Source organism: Pipistrellus hanaki (assembly GCF_964339955.1).
Source record: "Pipistrellus hanaki genome assembly, chromosome: 8".
NCBI classification, from domain to species: domain Eukaryota; kingdom Metazoa; phylum Chordata; class Mammalia; order Chiroptera; family Vespertilionidae; genus Pipistrellus; species Pipistrellus hanaki.
The window spans coordinates 49,936,225-49,961,109 of NC_140510.1; the positions used below are offsets into that span (position 1 = coordinate 49,936,225).

Here is a 24,885-nt window from a genome sequence, read left to right on the forward strand (position 1 = left end):
AAAGGAAAAAGCACACCAGGGAGCCCAGACCCAGTTCTCTGAATTTATGAAGGCAACTCATGATAAAAAGCAAATGTTGGTGTCTGACACAGAGGGCCTTGCAACAGGATTAGGACAACATCATTTTGCCCCTTTCATTCTTCCTTCCTCTCTAGCTTCTGTCATGGGAGAGAAGGTGAAATGATGAAGATAAAGAAGTCCACTATGATTGTCACCGATCATAAGCTTCTAATCCTAAGCAAGGGGGAATCCTGGAGACTATTTACACCTAAGTGTGTCAGAAGAGCCATGAAAGCTATCAGGGAGTTCATCTAAGAGTGGGGAAGAATGATTCAACAGAGTAGGTTTTGAAAGGAAGAGGGAAAAGTCTAGCTCTTTTAATCATCCAGTTAGAGAAGATTCTCTCCTTGGAGCTTAGGAGATTCCTCATGGGAGAATCACCTCATTCACTTCTCTTCCTCTTCCATTAGGAAGCCAGGTTGGCCTCTTAATCACCATTCAAGAAAATACATCAGGAACATGGTACCTGAGAAGAGGTCCCTCCCAAAATACATACATACATACATACATACATACATACATACATACATAAAAACTTTGTACTCATGGCATGTAAAGTAGGAAGGGAACACAGAAGTAATACTACGCAAGACCATGGCTGCCAGCTCCTCCAGCACAGCCCAAGCTTCTTCCTTTTGGAATATTGACATGACAGACCAAAGTAATTATTTGTGGCTGCATGTATTCATTTGTTCACTTTTACTGAGTATCGTGATATTTAAAATATCTATGAAATATGATCACATACTTTAATGAACATATGTTACAGCAGAGGAAAACATACAGATTCACAATTAAATATACTATAAAGCACAGAGAGGAATGAATAAACATGGAGTTGAAAGCTTTAGGGAGAAGATAACTTTTAAATCAAGCTTTGAATGATGGGATACTTCTGACAGGAGACGATATGATTAAGATAGAGATAACCTAAAATGGAGAGGGTGCTAGAGTGAAGCTCAGATGGCAGAGAAGTACTGATTTGTAGACTAAGAAGTATCTGGGTTTGTAAGTAGCATAGAATACTCTGAAAAGAGCAATGAAAGCCAGGGTTGGAAGAAAGTTTGGTACGATATTTCTATGGGTCCCAAAGGCCAGGAACTTTGTGGTATGATAGTAATGGGGGAGTAATTTAAGGTCTATGAGAGCCTGAGTGATGCAATCTGAATTATGGTTTAGGAAGAATAGAAGGCTATTAACATTGCTCAGTCAAGAGGCAATGAAGCCCTTAAGTAGGATGATTGCTGTGGCAATTGGAGAGGAGAAAATGGACAGGAGAGGCTTGGGGGAGGTAGAATCAATGGGGCTTGGCTCTTGATTGCATATGCCCTTTCTGTACCCTCTGACTGACCCTCATTCCTTTCCTTTTCTGATCATAAAGATGTATAATGTGTCCCTTAACACACTAACATATTTTCTGGAAAATTTCTCATCAGTATTAGGTAAAGCTTCATTTGCAATATCTAGGACAATCCTTGATGTTCAAAATGAAGAAATAATATTCCACATCTACACTTGTACTATATTTTCTCTGTACTCTGGACTTACAGGTAAAGTTCTCCCCCTTTTATCTTCAATCCTTACTTTCAGAAAATGTGAACATAAATTAGTACATTTCTTGTTAAAGCTCTTGGTTGCTCACATAGATTGGAAATTGTCATCATAAAATTAATGCTATTAAAAATGATAATAAAATCCTCTCTTTGTTCCAGTATTTAATGAGACTTAGAGTACTAATTTTATAAAATCAGAAGGAAGGATTTGGCCTGGCTGTTTGGTCCAGAGGATAGAGCATCAACCTGCGAACTAAAGGGTCCCAGGTTTGATTCCAGTCAAGGGCACATGCCCGTGTTGTGGGCTTGATTCCCAGCGGGTACAGGAGGTGGCCAATCAATGATTCTCTCTCATCATTGACGCTTCTATCTATCTCTCTCTCCTTCTCCCTTCCTCTCTGAAATCAATAAAAATAAAAAAAATATTTTTTAAAAAAGAAGAAAGGATTTTAGCAAAGAACTAAATTATGAAAAATTAAGAAAAGCATCACCCTGGTTGGTGTGGCTCAGTGATTAGAACATCGGCCTGGGAACATAAGGATCACAGGTTCAATTCCTGATCAAGGGCACCTGGGTTGCAGGTTGGCTCCTCACCCCTAGTCAGGAGAGAAAGAAGGAAGGAAGGAAGGAAGGAAGGAAGAAAGGAAGGAAGGAAGGAAGGAAGGAAGGAAGGAAGGAAGGAAGGAAGGAAGGAAGGAAGGAAGGAAGGAAGAAAGGAAGGGAAGAAAAGAAATCCTTCTAGCTTTTCTTCTATATGGATTCCTGGGCTATAGAAGGGGTGTGTGCCACCTGATCAATAGAGTCAAGAATTTGGTATCTGGTGAGATAGGGATTGAGTGGAGGTGGGAGGGATAAAACCAAGATGGAAACAACAGAATTCTGACTGGGAATGCCACTTTTGACAATGGCACAAAATAATACACACAAAACATATAAGTCTACACATATAAGTCAACTTTTGAAAGGGTGAGATTGTCATAAAGCTCAGAGTTGTGCTGGAAATTTGGGAGTGTCAGTAATAATTTCTGTGTCTAAAGACAGGATGTATCTGAGTTACACAAACAAGAGGGCTTCACTATGAACCCAAATGTGCAAGCAATTCATGCGTGAACAGACTGTGACAATATTAGCACTTTCTAGGTAACAGAATCTGTGGGTTAGAAAGTAGTGTCAGTGAGAATGCTGACTTTCATTGGCAAACAACCATTCGTGCTTCAACCCCATTCTTTTAACCCCTCTCAACACGAGGAAGATCTACTACGAGGGAGGTAAGGAATAAGAGTATGAAGAGATTTAAGGTGTTCTGTGGTTCTGTGTATGTGTGTGTAAATTATACCATGACAATAGGAAGTAGGTTTCAGTGGGACTAGTATATTGTATGTCCTCCTTTTTATAGTTGCAGAAACTAAGAAACAATGGGTGAGGCAACTCTGCAGATCAGAATGTGATGATGGTGGAAGAGACATGGCTCAATATTTGCTGTTACAAATTTTTGTCCATTGCTCTTACTTCCAATACATGATGATTTCTCAGTAATAAATATACTTTTACAAGTGATAATGTAGCATTATTGCTACTTATGTGATTATATTGAGTATTAAAATATTCACATGCATCATTTCACTTAATACTCCCAACTGAGGTACCTGACAGAGCTAGGATTTGAAAATAGTTCTGTACACAGACATTAACACTCTAGTAGTGATTTTTATTGATGGGTTGCATGTTTACAGTTCACTATATATTAATTAATTCTCTATATATTGTTTGTATTCCTCATTGCAAAGATGTTCCATATAACAAAGCTAAACTAGCTCAGAGAAAGAGCAAAAAAATACCTTCCTTCATTCTCTCCTTCCCTCCCTCCATTCAAAAACCACTCAATAAAAGTAAAAATTAAAAAAAAAAAATAACATAAAACAAAAAATACTTCCTCTGTGTTAGGCACCCTATTAGGCATAGGGAATAAGATTGCAAAAACAATAAAAATATCTGTGCTTCTAGAATTCACAGTTTAGATAGGAGGAAAAAAAGTATGTATATAAATAACTATAATTTTATGTCTTGTAAACCTCAAAGTACCGCAGGTAGCACTGACTTGCTGACTTATCCTCCCCCTTGGTTTTCTTTTTCTAGTAACATCTTACTTGGTACATGGAATGTTTTGAAAATTAGGTGGGTATTGTATTATAATAGAGGCTTGGTGCACAAATTCATGCAATGGTGGGGCCCCTCAGCCTGGCCTTCAGGGATCAGGCCAAAACCCACTCTCCAACATCCCCCAAGGGGTCCCAGATTACAAGAGGGCCCAGGCCAGGCCAAGGGACCCCATCGGTGCACAATCAGAGTCAGGGAGGGACCAAAGGAGGGCTCCAGGGTGTGTCCAACCCCTCTTGCCCAGTCCTGATTGACCAGATCCCAGCAGCAAGCTAACTACTGGTCAAAGTGTCTGCCCCCTGGTGGTCAGTGCACATCATAGCTACTAGTCAAATGGTCACTTACACTTTTATATAGTATATAGATTGCTCTATAAAGTGTTATCTTGGCACTGACATTTTATCTGCCTTACTTAATAAGTGTTTCATAGATATAAACAAAATCTTTGATATAGCTACAGAGCAGGAAGAAAATAGGTCTTGTGTCAAAACAAGCTGGGATTCAGAGGAGATAAGAATCAGGAACAGACTATTGAACTTCATGGGGATGGCAGGGGAGGGTGGGTGGGAAGATATAAACCAATAAATTTGTATGCATAACCCATGGGCACAGATAATGGAGTAGTGAAGACCTGGGGGTGGGGGACAGGAGTAGGCTGCAAGAGAATAATGGGAGAAAAAGGAGGACCTATGTAATACTTTCAACAATAAAGATTAAAAAAAAAAATTGTTCTTTTAGCCTGGCATGCTTGGCTCAGTGGTTGAGCATTGACCTAGGAACCAGAAGGTCACAGTTCAATTCCCATCAGGGCATATGCCCAGATTTCAGGCTTGATTCCCAGTATGGGGGATACAGAAGGCAGTTGTTCAATGATTTTTTCTCATCATTGACGTTTCTATCTTTTTCTCCCTCTCATTCCTCTCTAAAATCAATAAAAAAAAATTTTAAAAAGAGAATTGTTCTTTTAGTTGTGAATTTTTGGAATATCTATATGTGTTCAAAATAAGTTCATAATACACTTGAAATCCTGAGAAATTATTTTTGAATCATCACTTCTAATGAACCTAATATTTAAAATTTATTATTTAACCATACAACATATATGGATGGGCCTCAAAGAATCTGTGAACTCCCTGAAATTATATATAAAATTGTGTTCATGTATACATTTTCCTAGAGAGGGTCTCTAGCTTTCACCAAATTCATACCCATGATTCTAATATGAGTAAGACCCAATAAATAGATCATTAAAAATTGAGAAATTAACAATGATTTTCCCCCTCATACAATTAGGACTTTTTAGCATACAATTCTGTCATAAATACTCTACTTACATCAAGAGCCACAGACTGCTTGGCCCAGGACTTCTTCACTTGATCATACATAATTGTGTTGTTGATGCCCAGGCCACAAAAGATGACAAAAGCCTAAGGAAGAGAAAGCCCACTAATTAAAAATTGCAATAACTCATTGAAATAATCTAATATAAAAGCAGGCAGTTATCAGCGATGGGCCTGAAAATATAATTTTATAGTACACAGAGTTAGGCCTTGGGGAAATATGCACATTAAAATTCATAATTACTATTGTCGTGTAACAGCTTTATGGCTCACAATGTGCATCAGAGAAAATGTTAGTTTACTGTCATTGTGAAGAAACAACTTCATGCATTTCAAAACATGCTTACAGTCTGTTTAAATGTGTTCTTTGTTTAGGCTGTGGACTGATGTTAGTCATTCCATTCCAACTGACCCAAAGCAACCTCTTTCAGTATCTAGCCTATAAAATATTTTGGTAAAGAAACCAAGTGAGTATACCCACCGTTAAGTGTTAAGAGGAAGGAGGATTGATATGAAACCAGTTAGTAAAGAAGCTGTGAAGTATTCTCAGCTAAAAAAACAAAATTATCATGGAGTTTTCATGTTGGTCACTAGTACGAGGTCTATAAGGAAGCCTATTCAAAGCCAACCTCCCTAGCTAAAGGGCAGACTGGAGTCAAAGGAAGCTTGTAATAAAGAGAGGTGGGGTCTCACAGCCCTGAACACACCAAAACAAGACAAAGATAAGGTAATTAACACTTTGAATAGAGAGTGGCGGACTCAGTTCTGTAAAAAAAAAAAAAAAAAGATAAATTAATCAATGGTCACACAATCATCTAATTAGTGAAAAAAATAGAATCAAATACTACCTAAGCATCTATTTAGTCTTTAAATCTTTCTTTAAATTCTGTCATACTGTTTTCATACAAAGATAATTAATGATTATTTATCCTTACAATTCTGGGCAAGCTGCAACCAAGAGACTATTGGTGATTCAGCTATAATTCTTGCTTTATTTTCTTACCTCAAAAAGTCGTTGATCTGCATCATCAAAAGGCTTTCCATCAAGTCTATTTAACACTTGAGCCACTCCTGTAGGAAGATTTTAGCATATGTGGTCATTTTTTGCAATAGAGACTGTGTTTCTACAATATAGATAGTAAGCACCAGATGATTATATGCCTCCTTTAAGTGATTCCAGACACCCCAGTTTAATCTCTGATCTCTCTAGTACCTGTGATGTGCATCACAGCAGATCTGAGATGAGCTGAAATGCAATCTACTTTCGAGGCTGTGAGACCTCAACTAGGTCTCATTGAAGCCTGGAGTTCTACAAGGCATCAATCTATTTCCTGAAAATGGTTTTCAAGATGACTGTACACAATAAATCTGATAAATCTGGCATACACACACACACACACACACACACACACACACACACACACAGAGCTTTTTATTTTTTCAATTCCCTGAAGCACAATGTTTGAGTGAGACAGTGTGACATAGTGATTAAGAACACTGTCCCTGCCGGGACCGGTTTGACTCAGTGGATAGAGCTTCGGCCTGCGGACTGAAAGGTCCCGGGTTCAATTCTGGTGGAGGGCATGTACCTTGGTTGTGGGCACATCCCCAATATGGGGTGTGCAAGAGGCAGCTGATCGATGATTCTCTCTCATTGATGTTTCTAACTCTCTATCCCTCTCTCTTCTTCTCTGTGAAAAATCAATAATATACATATATATATATATATATATATATATATCACTGTTATATATGTATGTATGTATGTATATATATATATATATATATATATATATATATATATATATATAGAGAGAGAGAGAGAGAGAGAGAGAGAGAGAGAGAACACTGTCCCTGAAGTTAGACTGTCTTAGTTCAAATTTCAACTCCACCATCAGTATTACCTTGAGCAAGTTACCTAAATTTTTTAACACTGAATTTCCTCATCTGTAAAATAGGGGTTGAAATGTTAACTGTCTCAGAGGGTTATGAAGATTAAATGAGACAACATTTGCATGTTTGTAAAGCATATTACTCAAGGGGGAATATGTAAGGGATAATGATACTGTTAATCTTCAAAGCAAGGTTAGGGCTGTTGACTGCTACTAGTGAGTACCTACATTTCTAATAAACTTAACTTATATGTGCTTCCTCTTTCCAAAGTTCATTTCTGCATTATTCCAGATGTTTGGGGACATGATTATTAAAACCCACAAGATTAACAAAAAAAAACCCACTCATCAATCTTAAAAATTATTCCCTTGTGTCCTTATTTGGTACAAACAAAGAAAATAGCTATAATACTAAAGCATGCTTCTATTTTTTAGAATACCTAACTTTCCATCAGGGAGGTAAGTCATCATATGCTAAAAGACATATATAATTAAATGCAAATCTTTTGGCATGTAACAAGCAAACTAGTCTTAATTTTGAAAGAATAACAGATGTTTACTGTTAGGGATGAAATAAAAGACTGTATGTGAGATTTACATTGGACAGCAACAGATAACATGTGTTGTTTCTTATGGACTTCCTCTTCTCTTTCAACTGAAATATATTTAAAATTCTGTACATGATGCAATTCAATGCAATGTACTAGGGGCTCAAATTCCTAAATCTTAGACTATTCTATATGTTCAATAATGTACTAATGTTTTTCTGCAAATTAAACAAACTGATGAAAAAATTTTTCTTAGAACTTAAGTCTTGACAACCTTTACAGAGCAACAAATTGGTAAGTGGCAGTGTCCTAGAGTTTAAGAGGCAAACTTGGGGAGACAGAGAGGCAAATAGATGCATTGGTTACCAAATACACGAGTTACCTTATGCCTCTTAGGGGAAAAAATCACATTTTCATTGCATTTCAATAATTTTAACAAATGCTTACATCCTTCACAACTTCTTTATTTTAATCACAGACCTCTTCTTGCTAGACTTCCTTCTTAGATTTAATGTTTTCCTGACTGGATTTTTGAAGGGAGAGAAGGGAACAAGGAGGGAGAGAAGAAATGGAAGCTGCTTTGGTCTACAATTCCCGTATTCTGGGGAAAGCGTAGCTTATTTCTGAATCATATAGACAGAAGGATGTATGTTCAGTATATGTCTAGTAATTCATGTTCCTTCTTTCTTTGCATTTAGTCCATGTGTAAACGCATAGATGTAAATATGTAGATGTAGTAGGAGAGTTTGTCCTAGGAGATAGGAGGCTTGAGTTTTAGTTTTAACCCTGCTACCAACTCACTCTGTGATTTTATTCATCTTTGCAGCTCCCTGCCCTGCCTTAGTTTCCAAAGGTTGAGGTAAAAGAATCCTATTAGTTACTTTCTGAGATCCCCTCAAACTTCAAAAATATTGGTTCTTATTTAAAGAACAGATGTTTGTTCATTGATGGGATTAAGGTAGATTCAACAGAAGTCTGCACTTAGGAGATTACACAAGAGTATGAGACATAGGTTGATGAATCCTAGACATAAAAAAAGGGGCATTCATAAAAAAAATATATGGATATATTTTAAATTAAATTTTTATTTCTTAAAAAAGTGTTTGAACATTTAGGTGATGTCTTACCAATTATTTGGTGGCTGCTATTCCAAATAGGTACGCAGAGAACGGATCTTATGTGAAAACCAGATATCTGGTCAGCCTAGGATATAAAAGTAGTTAATTGAAATTAAACATCGTGTACTCATTTCTCTCTTCTGCTCTTCATAACAAGTATTTTAAAATAATATTTTAAAAAACACATTATAATTTAATTTTTAATGTACACCTATCTCTTTTAGTTTTAAACCTCACAAGGAAACCAAGCCCTGACCAAGTATGAATCAACAAAAATCCCCATACCAAAGACAATGATGATTATAAGCTAAGTTTTACTGGATATTCGCTCCATGCATGATACCTGTTTAGGGTTTTCACATGAAATATCTCATATACTTATCAGATAAGACTTAGAGAAATCAACTATCTAGAAAATGGAGAGACTGGCTCAAAGGAAGCCGGACGATAACAAACACATCCATCAACTTTATCTTCTATAAGAACAAAGTGGGTGTTTTTTTCCCCCCGCTCCCTAAGGACAATGACTACATTACAGCAATGATAGTGAGCATGAAGAAAAGGAAGTCAATTTTAGAGGAATCTGGAAGGCATAATGTATAGTCTTGGGCTAGCCAGAGCAGCACTAGAACGTCTTGGGTCTGTTTTGTTTTGCTGAGAGCCTGTTTTGTTTTGTTGGTGGTCCTGAACCAGCACTGAACAGTAGGCACAATTGCCTCTGTCGACTGTAGGACAACTGTAGGCTCTGTCTAACCTCCATTAGGAAATCTTAAGCAGCTGAGGAAAGAAGAAAGGGAAAATGCAGTAATGGAGATAAACAAGGACAGAGACAGTTTGAGAGGCTGGTGGTGAGGATGACAAAGCTTAGACTGTCGGTAAAATGAAAGATATATTTTTTAAACCAAAAATCAGTGCAGTTTCCCAGTTAATGGGTCTAATTAAAGATGGTTTATCTCTAGGAGCCATAAAAACATAGTTGTCTTATTTTCCAGGCTCTCAAAGGTAGTTAAAGAAAATGTTAAATTAATTGATGATAATTTATTAATATGCAATATGTTTCCTTTCCCTAGGGATATGTACAACTTTAACAATAATCTCAAACAAAACTTTATCCTCCAAATGCCAATCTACTGGAGAGAAATTATGGCACTGGAACAAGCTGAGAGAGATGTTTTCAGTGAGTCATTTGATTTCCTTGAAACAATAGAGAAGCGGTTTCTTTTTGCTCACCTTACCGGCACATGAGATCAATCTTAATGGCTCCTAGAACAATGCCTACAAGTTCCTGACATGAGCATTCCTAGAATAAAATAACAACTGACCTTTGGCTTAGAAAGGTCACTGTCTCCACAACCCATGCAGCAAAATTTGTTTGACTCTTAGAACTACGGGACTCCTATTTATCTTCATCACCCACAACTACCCCATTCTATATTCTATTCACATATCAGTAATCCCCCTAAGCTTCCTCACCCTCCTGGTCATCTGGAACTCTTACATCCACTGTCCAATCTTCTCTACCATACCGTCCTACTTTCTGGAAAGAATCTCAAACTGGCCCATCCTAATTATCAGCAACTGGAAAATTATTGGTTGCAAATGCATTTCAACAGATCCACAGAGCTCTAATTCTGACTGGTTTCAATTGTGTGCCTTTCCCTTTGTAACAGAAACATAAGTGGTGACCAGAAGGCATTATGAAGGTGTTACAGAGAATCTTTCCCAATAATAGGCAAATGTGTAAATTGACCATACCTCCTCTACACCCACCAGCCAATCAGGAGGGAATATGCAAATTAGAAGGACAAAGATGGTGGCCGCCCAGCTGTTCCAGGAATGGAGTGGCCAGGTGGGGAAGGATGCCTGCTATGAGAGGGAGGGTGGATGGGGTGGTGGTGAAGGAATCGACACTTCCACCATAGTGAGGACCAGACTGCAGACTGCAGCAAAGACGGCAGACTTTGGCTGGAGTCTGCAGCAAAGATCTCTGGCCAGAGTCTGCAGCAAAAATGAAGATGGCAGACTCCAGCTGGAGTCTGCGGCGAAGACGAAGGTGGCAGACTTTGGCTAGACTCTGGCTGGAGCAAAGGCCTGGGTGCTGGAAGCCAAGGGAAGAAAGGCCTAGTGCATGAATCTCTTCGTGCAGGGGGCCTCTAGTAGACACTGAACTGTCCTGATGGGCTAGTATTCAGTATCCCAAATTGCAGGGATATTTTCCTATTAAGATCTGACAGGCGAAATGGTCTTTAATTCTCTATGTTGGATAATCTCAGAGATCGTAGCCCCATTATCCTTAAGTGCTCACTTAAGGGTAAAACCTATTGAGTTGTCTATAACAGGCTTTAACAAAAAGGTCAGGGAAAGCAGTTCATATAGAAGAACTCGTCTATGACTGAAGAATGACAGAGTTAAGATCATAATACCTCAGATTTGACTATGTAACTCTGGGCATTGGCCACCATGGCAGAGGAGAACTAGGCACTGATGGGTTACCCACTGCTGAATTTGTGACACATACATAGACTGCCAAGCCATTCACACACAAAGCCTGCCCTACTTTTTAGTTATATTTTGCCATTCCCCTGGCTGCACCTTTCCCATTTAATTGTTGAGTCCAATTATTCATTCCTGTTACAGGCAGAAAACAAACCCTTCATTTAATGGTTCTGAAATTCTCTTCATCGCTACACTAATGGAAGGAAATGTTAAATTAAGAAGTAGAATGTTGTACCTTGTGTTGATTAAATAATGGCTTGCTGTGCATTAGTGTATTGTTTTAAGGTGTTGTTTTGAATCTAATAGAAAAGAAGAGCAGAAATTTTTACAGATCACAGATGATGTTCTGGAGCACAGCTAACTATTGAATTCTCAAGCACAATGCCAACTAAACAAGGCCAGAATAATTGCATCATGGTAAAGATATTTGTAAATAGCATATGCACTAAAAGAAGCCTCCTGATGCAATGGCAGGTCATCTGCAAAAGTACTTTATGTGCATGCTATTTGGACATTTTAGACAAGGATCTTAGAATAATATCCAAGCAACACTCTATGTTGGCAAAAGCAAGAAAAAGTAATCTACTTGAATCCCCAAGGATATAGCAAGGCAACTTAATTTACCCAAATCTTAACGTTATTTCAACTCTGGCTTTTAATAATAGTTTATAGTTTTTAGAGGGCTCATGATAGTTTGGTAAAATATAAAATATAAAGGGGCTAACATTTTAAAGCATCTTTATAATTTTTCCTGATTACACAAAAATAACATAAACACTTGTGAAATTTTTAAGTAAAAATAAAATCAAAAGCACTGGTCTTGCCATGAACATGTGTTTCTTAAGCCACTATAAGTATATATAATCAGTTTATATTTAATAGATAATTTTCATCTTCTATGCTTTTCAAGGATCACAAATTCTTACAACAAAATAAACATATTCTGATCTTCATAATGTTGCAAAATTTAAAACTCAGAAATTTAGTTCCAGTCTGTGACTATCTTTATATAATCATTCTGTCATAATTTTCCACACATAAACTAAGGAGCTAGGCTATAAAACCATGTATGTTATCAAGCCCAGCAGGTACTACTGCTAAGAGTCAACTTGAACAGCCAGACAGCAGGCAAGTAATCACTGTGGCTTGCCCTCTAAGTCGCTCTGCTCACCGCAAGGAGGGGACTCCATTAAATATTTAACACAGCCACAAAGAGAACACCCAGCAGGTGGATAACTATGATTACTTGCCCCAGAGCCCTCACAGCAAGCATCTGACAGCACTTGGGATGAGCTTTATATCACATTAAAACATTCCTGTGTAGCTTTTATCAAAAGAAAGAACAACAGTTTCAAAACTGAGATTTCAAAAATAAAGATCATTCTCGTGCTGCATATTTTGGGGCAAAGCTTCAGAGAAGTTATTATAAGGCTGAAAATTCACAGAAATTGGAAATATCTGTACAGTTAAAGCAAAGCTTGACAGAATAAATTATCTCTTATTAACAGAAAATAGTTACTGACATCATGAATCCCCCAACTGACAAGCTTGGCGTGTTCATTGAGATTGGAGAAGAAACTACCAAATGCACATGAGGATGTACTGGGTTTAGCACCTGCAGTTAGAGATTGGGACAATCTATGAAATGGTCCACTGGGAAAGTCATTCATAACTGCTGCTGAGCAATTTCATTACTGGAGAAGGGAATGCCTACCAGCTGCCACTGATCAGGAATATCCACCTGGGCTTTAACATGAGCAAAAACTAAACTTCTAATGTATTGAATCACAGAGATTTTGGAGTTTATCCATTGCATTGACTGACACAGTAGTTTGAATGTAGGCACCAGAGTTGTGTTTGAAATAAACCAGTGTGACTGGCTTTCAGCTACATGTTTAAAGGATTGGTGGGTTGCTTGGGGCTGGGCAGTGCAGTTGGCCCCTAAGCTTGACCACCCCAATCTGCCCAGGTAACCTGACCCTTGGATGCCTGACCACTCTTGTGAAGAGTCAGGTCTGCATATCGCTTGCCCCTATAAGGTAGGATCTGGTGATCATCTTCCCAAGGCAGCCAAGGCCACGGGACATACATCCAGCCTTAACCACCTGTGGATATCTGCCATCGCTCCTTCTCTAACCAGAAAAGAGAAGACCTAGCCCTCCTGAAGTCCTGCGGGCTGTCAGATTATTGCCACCATCCCTTCTTTACTGTCAACAAACAATTACCCTAACTGTCCTCTTCGTGCAGCGACTTTTCTCTTCCTCCATGTCTCTGGAGGAAGGGGACATTGAAGTTGGCTCGTCCATGATCCAAATTCGGCTGGTCTGCAGCTCTGTGTTAGGCCCCTCAGGTACAGGAAAGGATCTACTTTTAGATCCTGGAACTAACACACTAGTCCTCAACCAGACCAATATCTTCACCTGATATTCATACAGGACTCCATGGTTTACAAAATATGTATGCAGAATTTTACATGCTACAGTATGTGTGCAAGCAGTAGGTCCACAATTTTTCGGCTGGTAAGTGGAGCAGACAGGACCAAAAGGTAGGTCTGCCAGCCTTAGTTCATGTGCCTGTATGGAGAGAGGAAGGAAGGGGTGGTCACTCTACTGCCAGGCAACTCTCAGCAGCAGGTGCTCCCAAAAGGCTACTCAGAGAAGAACTGAATTAGGAACCAGAGGTGCAGTTTATTCTGTGCCCTGCCTCAAAGAAGCTGTGTGGCCTTAGGCAGCTCACTTCAGCTCTCTGAGTCTCTGGTGAATTAAAGGAATCTCTAATATTTCTATTAACTAAAAGTTTTTGTATCTATAATAAGAAACCTCAGGATATGGCCAGCCCACTTTTGTGTTCTAGTCTAAGTCACTGCATTGCCTGATGAATTGGATTCCTTCTTCCTGCTCAGTAAAGAAAATTCAGGTTGCCAGAATTAGCATTGAGCCAGCGAGAAATTTAGCACAGATACCAGTGTTCAGGGTAATTGGATTCTGGCATTATCTAGGTCTGTGTATAGAAAATCAGTAGGAAAAAACAAGAAATGCTCTGAAAAGGATTTCCCATGCTACCTCTCTGCAAATTATCATTCTTGATAACCAAGTGCAAACTATTCAGGGAAGTCAGTGAGTGCAGAGAACAAAAAAGCAAATGCTTTCCCCAGCGGAGATAACAATTAGTCATCAACCTTGGATTTAAAACACAAAACTGTACCCTTATGTTCTACCACTGATAAATAATGACTTGATAATGATTACTGGGGAAAATATGAACTCATGTCCCAGACACCAGAAGAGAGGACACAACCTTTGCAGGGAGACAACATAGTTCTAAAAGGTACCCTCTGTCTCCTTGATGATTTTAGAATTAGTTTTAGTGAAATAATAAGTCAATTAAATTTTGTCATGGTGTTTTTATATCTCAAGGGAAATAACATGCTAATAAAAAACATATCTGAAATGGTTGTCTTTATTTCATGTTCTATACCATCAGGCTTTGTGCAGAGAAGGTTTTATCCTTTTAGCCTCTTGGGGAGGGCTGTGGATCAGTCTGAAGTCCATTTCATTCATTATTAAAATAAGCAGCTGGCATTTGTTACTGAGGAAAAATACACTTGAGAAGAAAGACAGCCTAAGCAGGTAAATAATTTTGATTACATCACACACACACACACACACACACACACACACACACACACACACAAGCACGCACATCACATACACACATTCATAGGACAGATCTACTAAATACCACACCTCTCTCACTCTCCTCTCCCTTCTCTCCTCTCCAGTTATATTGAAAAATTCCTTTCCTTTTTTTTTCTTCAGCATAAGAAGAGAAGCATAAAATAATTTTAAATTCAAGTACCATCCAAACACATCATGTAAAAATTATGATATAATGCACCTTAAGATTTTCATTTAAAATCTAGTATTATCAATAGCTGTGTGGTAGAAGGAAAGTACATAGGTAGAAAGCCAAGAAATAATGACGGTCTAAAATAAATACACATTTTATCATAGAGTAGAATGTGATTTTATGAAGTAGTCACTGCTTTAGCTACTACAGTTTACTGTTTTCAGACATCATTGCTTCTAACGACTGGATCAGGGCATGAAATTTTTATGCTCAATCCCACAGAAATAATTGTTGCCTTTTTGCTCAACAGTCCATACTGTTGGTTCTATGGATCATTGGGCAGTCTCCCTTATTGGAATAGACTGCTAAGTGTGGAGAAAATGTAAAAAGCTGCATCACTAATCAGGAAGAGATGTGGTACGAGTCTGCCTATAGATAGACATAAGGATGTGGTACATTCAAGCTCACCACATTGTATTAGCAAGAGGTATTCTTGAGATATTAATTATGCTAGCTGTATGGCTGTTTTTCATGAGAAAAAAAGAACAATGATTGGACAAGAGTTTTACATTTCCTATAAAGGTGAAGATGCTTATCATTTATGGCCAACATGTCATTCTCCTGTGTACAGACACTAGAAAACATCTTGCACCTGTGTACTTAGAAACATATACAAGGGTGTCCCCAGCATTTACATGTGACAGCAAAGTACTGAATTCAAATGCCTATCAACAACGTAGGAGATAAGTACAGTGAGGCATATTCATACAACTGACACTGCAGCAGTGAAAATAAATGAGTTATAAATTCATGTGACTAGGGAATTATATGTTGAACAAAAAAGCAAGCCACAAAAAAACCATATACAGTATATAATTTAACTTATAGAAATTTTAGAGACATGCAAAATATAACAACATATTTTGCAAGGATTCAAGTCTATGGGATAAAACTGCCTAGAAAAGCAAAGAAACATTAAGTTAAAATTAGGACAGAGGTTACCTCTGTGGTGGAAATAAATGAGATGGGATTAGGGAAGATTAATACAATGACTCAAAAGTAATTATCTTATTTTTTCTTAAACTGGATGGTGGGTGTTTACTGAATCATATTGTGTTATACTTTTACACACTTTGTCTTATGAACCAACTTTTTAAAATGGTATAGTTTGTTGATTCTTTTTGCTTCTCTAAAATTTGACTTTATGGTCCAAAGCTAAGAGCAGAATAATAGTAATCCATACTAAACTTAGTGCAATAATGTGGGGTAGCACTCAACCATCATCCCTTGCCATCTAATCTAACATGTTGACTTTGTAATAATAAACTGACAATTTATGATGTTTATGCATAGCCAGCCTTTCTGTTTGTTCAGTTATTACTGATGTTAATAATAGAAGACTGAGAGCACTTCATAAAACTGTGTTTAGAAATCTGTTCTTCAGTATTTTCTAAAATTAAGGAGGAAAGAAACACAGCAAAAGGGCCAAACTTTATAAAATCAGGCATAGCCCGGTCATGATATACAAATATTGACATCTATAGTCATTTCCACGCTGCCAGTCATAGAACCAAGTAAGTGGTACCCTCCTTACAGAAGAAGCACTTTTCCAAGGAAGATAACGCAAAATTCATATTTAATGAAATAGACCGAACAGAGCTAGAGGGCGGTCAGCATTGGGACAGCTGAAGGAGCACACAGGAGAGACACACAATGTGGAACTCCAACTGGGAGTTCATCATGAAAGAAACTGATGCTCAATAATGAAGAGAAATACATGGAGGATGTAGCCTGGAGAAGGAGAACTCCAGGCAATTGCACAGAGGTGGTAAGTTTAGGGAATTAAAAATTTCCCTGCAGAGATTCGTGAGGATGATCTGACTGAAAATACAGATTAGACTTAGATTCCAGGATCCCTGCCATCGTCGTGTCCTACTCACACACTGGACACAGCACAGAGAAGGAATAGAGTAAAGGCTGTGGGCTCTGAGACTAGGACTGAAGCCTTGTCTGCTTCCAGAATCACAGACCAGCCCTCAGCGTCTGTAAAATGGGGATGATGACACCTACTTCTTGGGGTGGCACAGATTAAATGTTCAGTTATTATCACTAATCTACCCTCTGTTTTGTAGCAGGGTGAGCTTTCTAAAATACAGCTCCTGGTTCTTCCCCATTTAAAACCCAACTACTGTTCTCCATTGCCCAGGATAAATACTCAAAGCTTTTAACATGCCTTTCACCTCTTTGAGTGATCTGGCCGCTGTTTCCCTCTCCAGCCTCATTCACCTGGCCCTTCAGCCACATTAACTCATCTCGGTTCCCTAACTCTTCAATAAATTCAAAGTAAATGTACAATTTATTGAATACACACACGTAAACATATTTGATAAGTTTAGGTAAATTCACCTGTATGATATTCTGTACTATCTCACATTTTAAACTTCTACAAATCAGAACATATATTGCTTTAGTATATTCTGTATATCAGCACAATGATTAACATTAAACAATAACAAACCAATTTACTGTTGCTTAGGAACAATTTTTAAAAATACAGTAGTTGTCCTAGTATGTGTTGGGAAATAACCATGTTATATACACATTTTTATTATTAACTATTTCATAGTTTAATACAAATTATGATTAATATAAAATATGCATGGGTACAAGAATATGGGTACATTTAATATAAAATGTACCAAATCATAAAAGACCATCACACTAATACATTAATTGCCACTTTGCCACAAATCAGGGTGGAGAGAGGAAGTTTCCTGTCAATCAACCGTAGGCAATACACACAATCCAATCAGAGGGGAACAATGCAAAAGGATGCCGGTAAACTCTGGGGTTGCTGTCAATCTGTATGATGTTCCTTTTCTGCTTCAGCCAGAAAACCATCAACAGAGTGACAACTGAACCTTTAGACTCCTGGGGAAGAGGACTCCTCTTACCTCAGCATCAAAGCGCGGGTCCTGGTAGGCATCACTGATGTTCACGGGAAGGCCTGTGGAGGCCACGAGCTCCGCAATGCTATTATTTATCAGCCAGTCGGAGTATGATGACTTCTCCATGCTTTCTTTGAAACTATCAGGACACCAAGGCAGGCAGTAAGAAAAGAGAGAAACATAAGCTTGCTTGAAAGCAAACCCTATAAAACTACACTGAAAGCCTAACTATCTATCCTCATTATAAAGGAATAAGAGATATTAGTTACAGAACAATAGCGGGGCCATTATTAGAATCTACTTCAAAAAGACTTACCTGCTATAATGTAAAATGATCAAATGATAGATTCTCTATGATCCAGAGAGCACCTCTAGATGGTATTTAGGCCCCAAAGCAGGCAGACATAAAGTAGATAGTCAGATAATGACACAAATTAGAATGCCAGCACAGTGCCATAATAAATTCCACTGACCCTCCCAGCCATCTCCCCTTAACCGATCAGACTAGATGTTTGGCACCAAGAAAAATGAAACCCAAGAGTGAGGGGAAATAAGAAAATAAATTGGCAATTTACAAAATTTTAAATGTAGCAAAAGAGTACGTCTAGACTAAATGTAATCTTAAAATTATATAACTATTTTTGTAGTCTCAGAGTATGTTTTTTAAAAGCACATTCCCTACTTGCTAAATCTCACTAGAAAACCTGTTTTATCTCTACTAACCTCTCACTTCAGCCATCCAAGTTATACTCGTATTTAACTTAAACTAGGAATTTTTATGGTAAATGATTTTGTGAACTTGGCCTTTTTTTAAAAATATATTTTATTGATTTTGTACAAAGAGGAAGGGAGAGATATAGCTAGAAACATCGATGAGAGTCATCGATCAGCTGCCTCTTGCACACCCCCTACCGGGGATATGCCTGCAACCAAGGTACATGCCCTTGACCGGAATCAAACCCGGGACCTTTCAGTCCCTAAGCCGACGCTCTATCCATTGAGCTAAACCGGTTTCGGCCTGTGAACTTGGCCTTTTATCACTTTCATGATAAACATCAAATTTACAGAAATGTTGTAAGAATCAGTAAGATTCCCTGCTTCCTCCCTCCCTTCCACCATTTCTCCCCCAGTACATACTCACTCTGATGGCCAGAAACTGTGGAAATGCAAATTTGAATACTGTCCAAATTAGCAATATCAAGGTAAATTTTCTTGCAGGATGTTAGATTTGTGGCTTAGCAGGTGATAACTGAAATTATGTAAATGAAAACAAGCATACTAGGACAATGTCTTCCAAACTACATTTGTCCAGGAGATATTAATGAGTGTAGTACAACAAGAATAATAACAACTCTACTGACTTTTAAATCTAAACTGCCTTATATGTAATCAAAACACTACACACTGTACACAGTCCTTGTTGTTATGCAAGTATGTGCTTGTGTGGAACTTGCGCCCTACTGGGAATGCTAGGAGCTGGCATGGAGAGGCTCCGGATGCATGAATGAATGGGAAGCATAGACATTATTTGCCACCGTTAATATATTTCACTTGTAATGATAGCTGGTCTGTGTCTGATAAATTCAACATATTTTTGTGATGTTATTAACATATTACATATTACATATTATTAGTACATACAATTACTAGTACACTAGAACTTCAAAAGTATTTGCTGAAGAAATGAACTAGCTCTTTTGAAACCAGAAAGCTGAGGCTCAGCTAAATTTCCCTACGTGCAGATAGAATTTTCAGCCACATGTGACTCCAAAATCCCAGATTATTCTGTTTATCCTGCCGCCTGCCTCTCAGGGAAGGAGCCAATGGGTAGGAATAGAGCAAAATGCTGGGTTCTCACCTAAAGAAAAGGAGGGACAGACAACACAACAGAGAATTTCAGGAAGATGCTGCAGGCAAGAAACACTTCAGACTGAGAATGCAGGCAAAGGAAGGAGGAAAAAAAAAACTTGATAAACTAGCATAAACAGAATTCCCAAAGAAAGCCGAAACCGGTTTGGCTCAGTGGATAGAGTGTCAGTCTGCGGACTGAAAGGTCCCAGGTTCGATTCCAGTCAAGGGCATGTACTTTGGTTGCAGGCACGTCCCCAGTGGGGGGTGTGCAAGAGACAGCTGATCGATGATTCTCTCTCATCGATGTTTCTAACTCTCTATTCCCTCTCTCTTCCTCTCTGTAAAAAATCAATAAATATATATATTTAAAAATAAATTAAAAAAAAAAAAAGAATTCCCGAAGAAGGTGATGATGGAAATACTCACTGAGCAGGGGCTCCCGAAAGATTCATTCTAAATGAAAAACATGCTAAGATCTGATTTAACTAAGGCTACATATGTATTGAAATCATTATAAAATTGCTGAACAGTATGGTAGACAGTAGGCCTGACTCTGTGCAAAGCACTGCGCACAGGCAACTATTGAATTGGTTTCTAAAAAGTATAAGCTATGGTTTCTGCCCTCCTGGGGGCTGTTGCCCCAACGGGGAGAAGAGTAATGAGCACACTGACATTTAAACAATACGTAATTTCAAATCAAGAATTCATCACAAGGCGGTGTCAACTGGTTGCCAAGTCAACTGTACCCATCATGAGTATGGAAGAAAGGCAGGGAGGGAGAGACCACTGCAAGAGCTGCAACCTAGCAAAGGCTTCGGAAAGGAGGGGAGAGGTGAACTGACTATAGCCAACAATGCAAACAGATTTTCTGAAAACCACCTCTCCCTTTCTTCAGTTGCACAGGGACATAAATTAAGGCCCAGTGTGACAGAATGCTCAGACAGTCAGGGAGGTTGATTTGTCACTCAGTATTTATATCACATTCTGGCTTTTGCACCATTCAACCTTCCAAATCAGAATGCTTTGCAGTAATGCAAATCATGACAGTGACTTAGAGCTTTCAAAACTCTGCCTGCTTTTCCTTACAAACATAATTTTGTTTTATGATTAAAGCATGAGTTTAAGAGTCAGATATACCTGATTCAAATATCTATTTTGCCACTTACTAGCAAAATGATCTCAGGCAAATTCCTTACACTTCACCTATACGATAGGTATGGTACTACTACTTAGATATTGTGCAGACTAATGTAATAATTTATGTAGGTGGTTAGCACATTATCTAGCCCATAGTAAACATTTTTAAAAGCATCAACTTTTTAACAACTTCTAAAGTAAATTATGCATATGGCAGTTCCCCTTTGTACATTTCAGCAACGTGGCGCTTTCATCATCACAAAGCAAAGGTTCCAAATTAGTTCTGCTTCTTGAGGGACATATCTGGTTCAGATGATCAGTTCTTTCCCTCAGGTCCTATAAAATCAGCTTTTTCAGGCTTATGATGTTCCTTTTATTCTGTGTGACTTCTTCCCAATCAAAAGGGTCAAGACTAATATTTCCTAAGAGGTCTTATTTTTAATAGGATTTTGGAAGCTTAAATTAATATCCAAAATGGAATTAACCAACTTTGTAGAGCTCCCCCAAGTTTGATCAGAGGTAACAAAGACCAACAAATCTAGCACTAAGGTTTCCAGTTTGGACCAGAACCAAGGTAAGGTGAGTCACCACAGTTTAGAAACACATCAATCATTTGATTACTCTGCAGTTTGTGGGTATAAATGAGATCGAGTAAGTTCACTGGATTTCAGCCGCCATGTGCAGAACTGCAAGACCACAGACAACTTCAAGTCTTCTCCCCACCCTCCGTCTCTGGAGAGACATTCTTTCACTTGAGACCCCTTGTCAAAGCCCACTGCTTGGAATCCTCTTGAGGAGGGCCAGACACTGGCTCTTTGAGTGCCAAAGCTTCAGGGACTAAAGGAAGAATACTCTCCCCAAGCTCTACGGAGTGCTTTGGCCTCTGGTTCCTAAGGCTATGAGCTCATGTCTACATCGTCATAAGTTTCCTCATTAAACAGCCCCTTTACCTTCTGCCCATACCCCTCTCTGAATAGGTAGGGAGTAGGCCTGAGCTGACCATTCATACTCGGATGGGTTCCTATGGACCAACTCCTTCTTTCAGCAAAAGAAAAAGGTATTTGTAAATCAAGTCGTGCAAATGGATGTCTGGTGTATGTGTTGGTGGATACCAGTACATATTGCCAAGATACTTAGTGCACGCCAGTGCTCTAAAAGAGAGGGGGAAATGGCTTAGAATTCTGGACAACATTCATTTGTTGATAAAAATCAAAAGGTGGTTGACAAACCATTAAAATATTTCCAAAATTTGTTTGTTTTAATATCTAAGCTCCTCACATTCAAGACCTAATGCTACTTTGATACCTACAATGAGAATGTTTTTTTTAAAAATCTGACATAAAGAAAGAAAAACACAGTAACAACATTTAAAAATCCTTGAAATAAAAGTGGAAGAAAGGTAAAATAACTATCATATAAATAAACTTCAGTGATACTCCTTAAAAAGTAAAAATTACCCATTTGCTTATTTTAATTCTAGGATTTATTTATAATAACAAATAAATTGCAAGTAAATCCTTTAGGTTGCTTTTTACTAGAACCAGGTGCATAGGAAGATGTACTAGGTTTTTAAATGAGTTTCCTGTGAAGGGCTTTAGTTTACATTCTCTTTCAGTGGCATCTTGCTTCCAAGTGGGAGACTCAGACTGACTTCAAACAGAGCTTTGTGAGCTCAAATATACTGACTGTGGAGATAAGGGAATTGCCCTATTACAGAAAATATGGCTGCTCCTGAAGTGAGGGTCAGTGAGGTAGACAGAATCCTCACGGTTGAATGTAGTTGCTGAATGTAGGAGAAAAATCGATATAAGTAAAGCAAAACAAGACAAAATAAAATACCGCAAAACAACTAACTTCACCATCCTTGGCTGCCTGAAAAACCCCCTAGCTAAAGGTTCAAACACAGAGAACTGAATGAAGATAAACTTGAGTAGTTTTTAGAATTAATTCTCAGAAAAAAGAAGGATCAATTCTGGTGGGGTTGGGAATTGTATTTGGGGAAGCACTTCACAAAAGAAGTTGGTCTAAGCTGGTCTTTAAAGGATTAGTAAGAGTTCATCTGGTAGAGAAAGTAAAAACAATTCAGACAAAACCACAGCATGAGTAAAGCTTTAGAAGTGTGAGGTTTTCTGTACTGATATGATTAACAGTAGAGCTAAAACAGGATGCACAGTGGAAGTGATGAATAAAGCTACAATGGAAGAGGTCAAGCAATATATTGTGTGATTTCATGAACATATTTTGCATCCACAACCACACATATTCTGATGATTCCTACATCCATATCAGCAGCCCATTGAGTCCTAAATTCCATATATATATTATATATATATCTCCAAGTACTTTCTGGATACATCTTTCAGATTATCCCCAAGCACCTCAGATTTTTCAAAATTGAATTAATACACTTTCCTCAATGTGCTAACAATCATTAATAAAAATTGTCATCATTAACTAAAAATAGATACTTGGTTTAGGAACATTAGGTTCAACATAGGCACAATTTATCTTCTCATTGTCAATTGCCTTCTAACAGCTTGAGCATTTTCCATTGGAGGTAGGATTTAAAGAGGTGAAAAATCAGACACTCCAAGTACTCTTTTAAAAAATATATATATTTTGTTGATTCTTTACAGAGAGGAAGAGAGAGGGATAGAGAGTTAGAAACACCGATGAGAGAGAATTATCGATCAGCTGCCTCTTGCACACCCCTTACTGGGGATGTGCCCGCAACCAAGGTACATGCCCTTGACCGGAATCAAACCTGGGACCTTTCAGTCTGCAGACCGACGCTCTATTCACTGAGCCAAACCAGTTTCGGCTTCAAGTACTCTTTAGGACAGATATTTTTATGCTTTGCAAACAAAAACTTATTTTTGATCTATAGGTTGTGCCTGTACTATTCGCCACTTTGCTTCATTCAGAAGAGGTCTATCTGAATGTTGGTTCACAAAGACAAACTCTGTTCCTTATGTTTTCTTCTCAGGTAAGCCCTGGGCCCTTCTGGAAGCCTCACGCTAGGCAACATTATTTGAAGTTGTCTTTCAATTAGGAGATTAACAAACTAAGTCAATACCAGTGGGACTCAAAGCTAGGACCTCAGCAGGAGACTCTCAAACACCAAAAACAGGGACATTAATAATCTCCTACTGGCTTCAGTATATCTTTGAAGGTTACTAAACAAGTCTTTTAGTCACAAAAGGTAATGCAAGTTTAATTAGCAAGCAAAAGCAGCCTGTCAATTCTTACACTGTGGTAGGAGAGAAAGATGCTACAAGTTGCAGAAGTTCCTTGAAGCTTTCCATGACCTATAATTGGACTTTTAAAGTTTTGCCTGAGGACACTTCATCATACTCTTCTTTCATTTTAAGCATTCTGTGTTATCAGAAATTAAGACATGGTGACTAAAGAACACACATTCTACCCTTCATTTCCTCAAGTTGTACTATTAGAATGATGAGATTTACTACTCCATGTAGTTGGTGTCACTTTGGGAAATGTGACTCTCGGCATTGCTGAGAGTGGTTGGTGCCTACAATTTTTCATCATCTAGGGACAACTGCTTGGTTTCACAGCCAAGCAAATCTGTTGTTGTTGTTTTTTTTTTAATCTGGGTCCAACATTTCCTAGCTGTGAAACTACAGATAAAGTTTAGTAACTCTAATTCTTAGTTTCCATAATGGAAAATAAGAGAAATAAAATCCATTTTTATAGGGCTGTTTTGAGGATATAATAATATAATGTTGAAGAATGCATGACACATAGAAACCTCTCCATGAGTTCCTTATACCACAAATATACTAATATTTCTTTTATTAAAACACCAAGGTAAGACACATCCTGTTTTACCTTTCATTTTGTGGGGCAGGAGAGATGTTACTGTTTTTTACCATGGCATAATTGTCAGATAAGGAGAGGTGCTGAAGAGACAATATG

General features: G+C 38.1%; 1 protein-coding gene across 1 annotated transcript in view; it reads right to left on the reverse strand.

The window, feature by feature from the left end:
• The window catches only part of PDE11A (phosphodiesterase 11A), a 256,941-nt gene that overhangs the window by 121,700 nt on the left and 110,356 nt on the right, over nucleotides 1-24,885 (reverse strand). The window contains exons 6-9 of the mRNA XM_084893080.1: nucleotides 17,968-18,100; nucleotides 8,678-8,753; nucleotides 6,114-6,181; nucleotides 5,105-5,197 (exon numbers count right to left, since the gene is read on the reverse strand). Coding sequence (XP_084749206.1) covers nucleotides 5,105-5,197; nucleotides 6,114-6,181; nucleotides 8,678-8,753; nucleotides 17,968-18,100 — 370 coding nt within the window. The remainder of the gene's footprint in view (nucleotides 1-5,104; nucleotides 5,198-6,113; nucleotides 6,182-8,677; nucleotides 8,754-17,967; nucleotides 18,101-24,885) is intronic.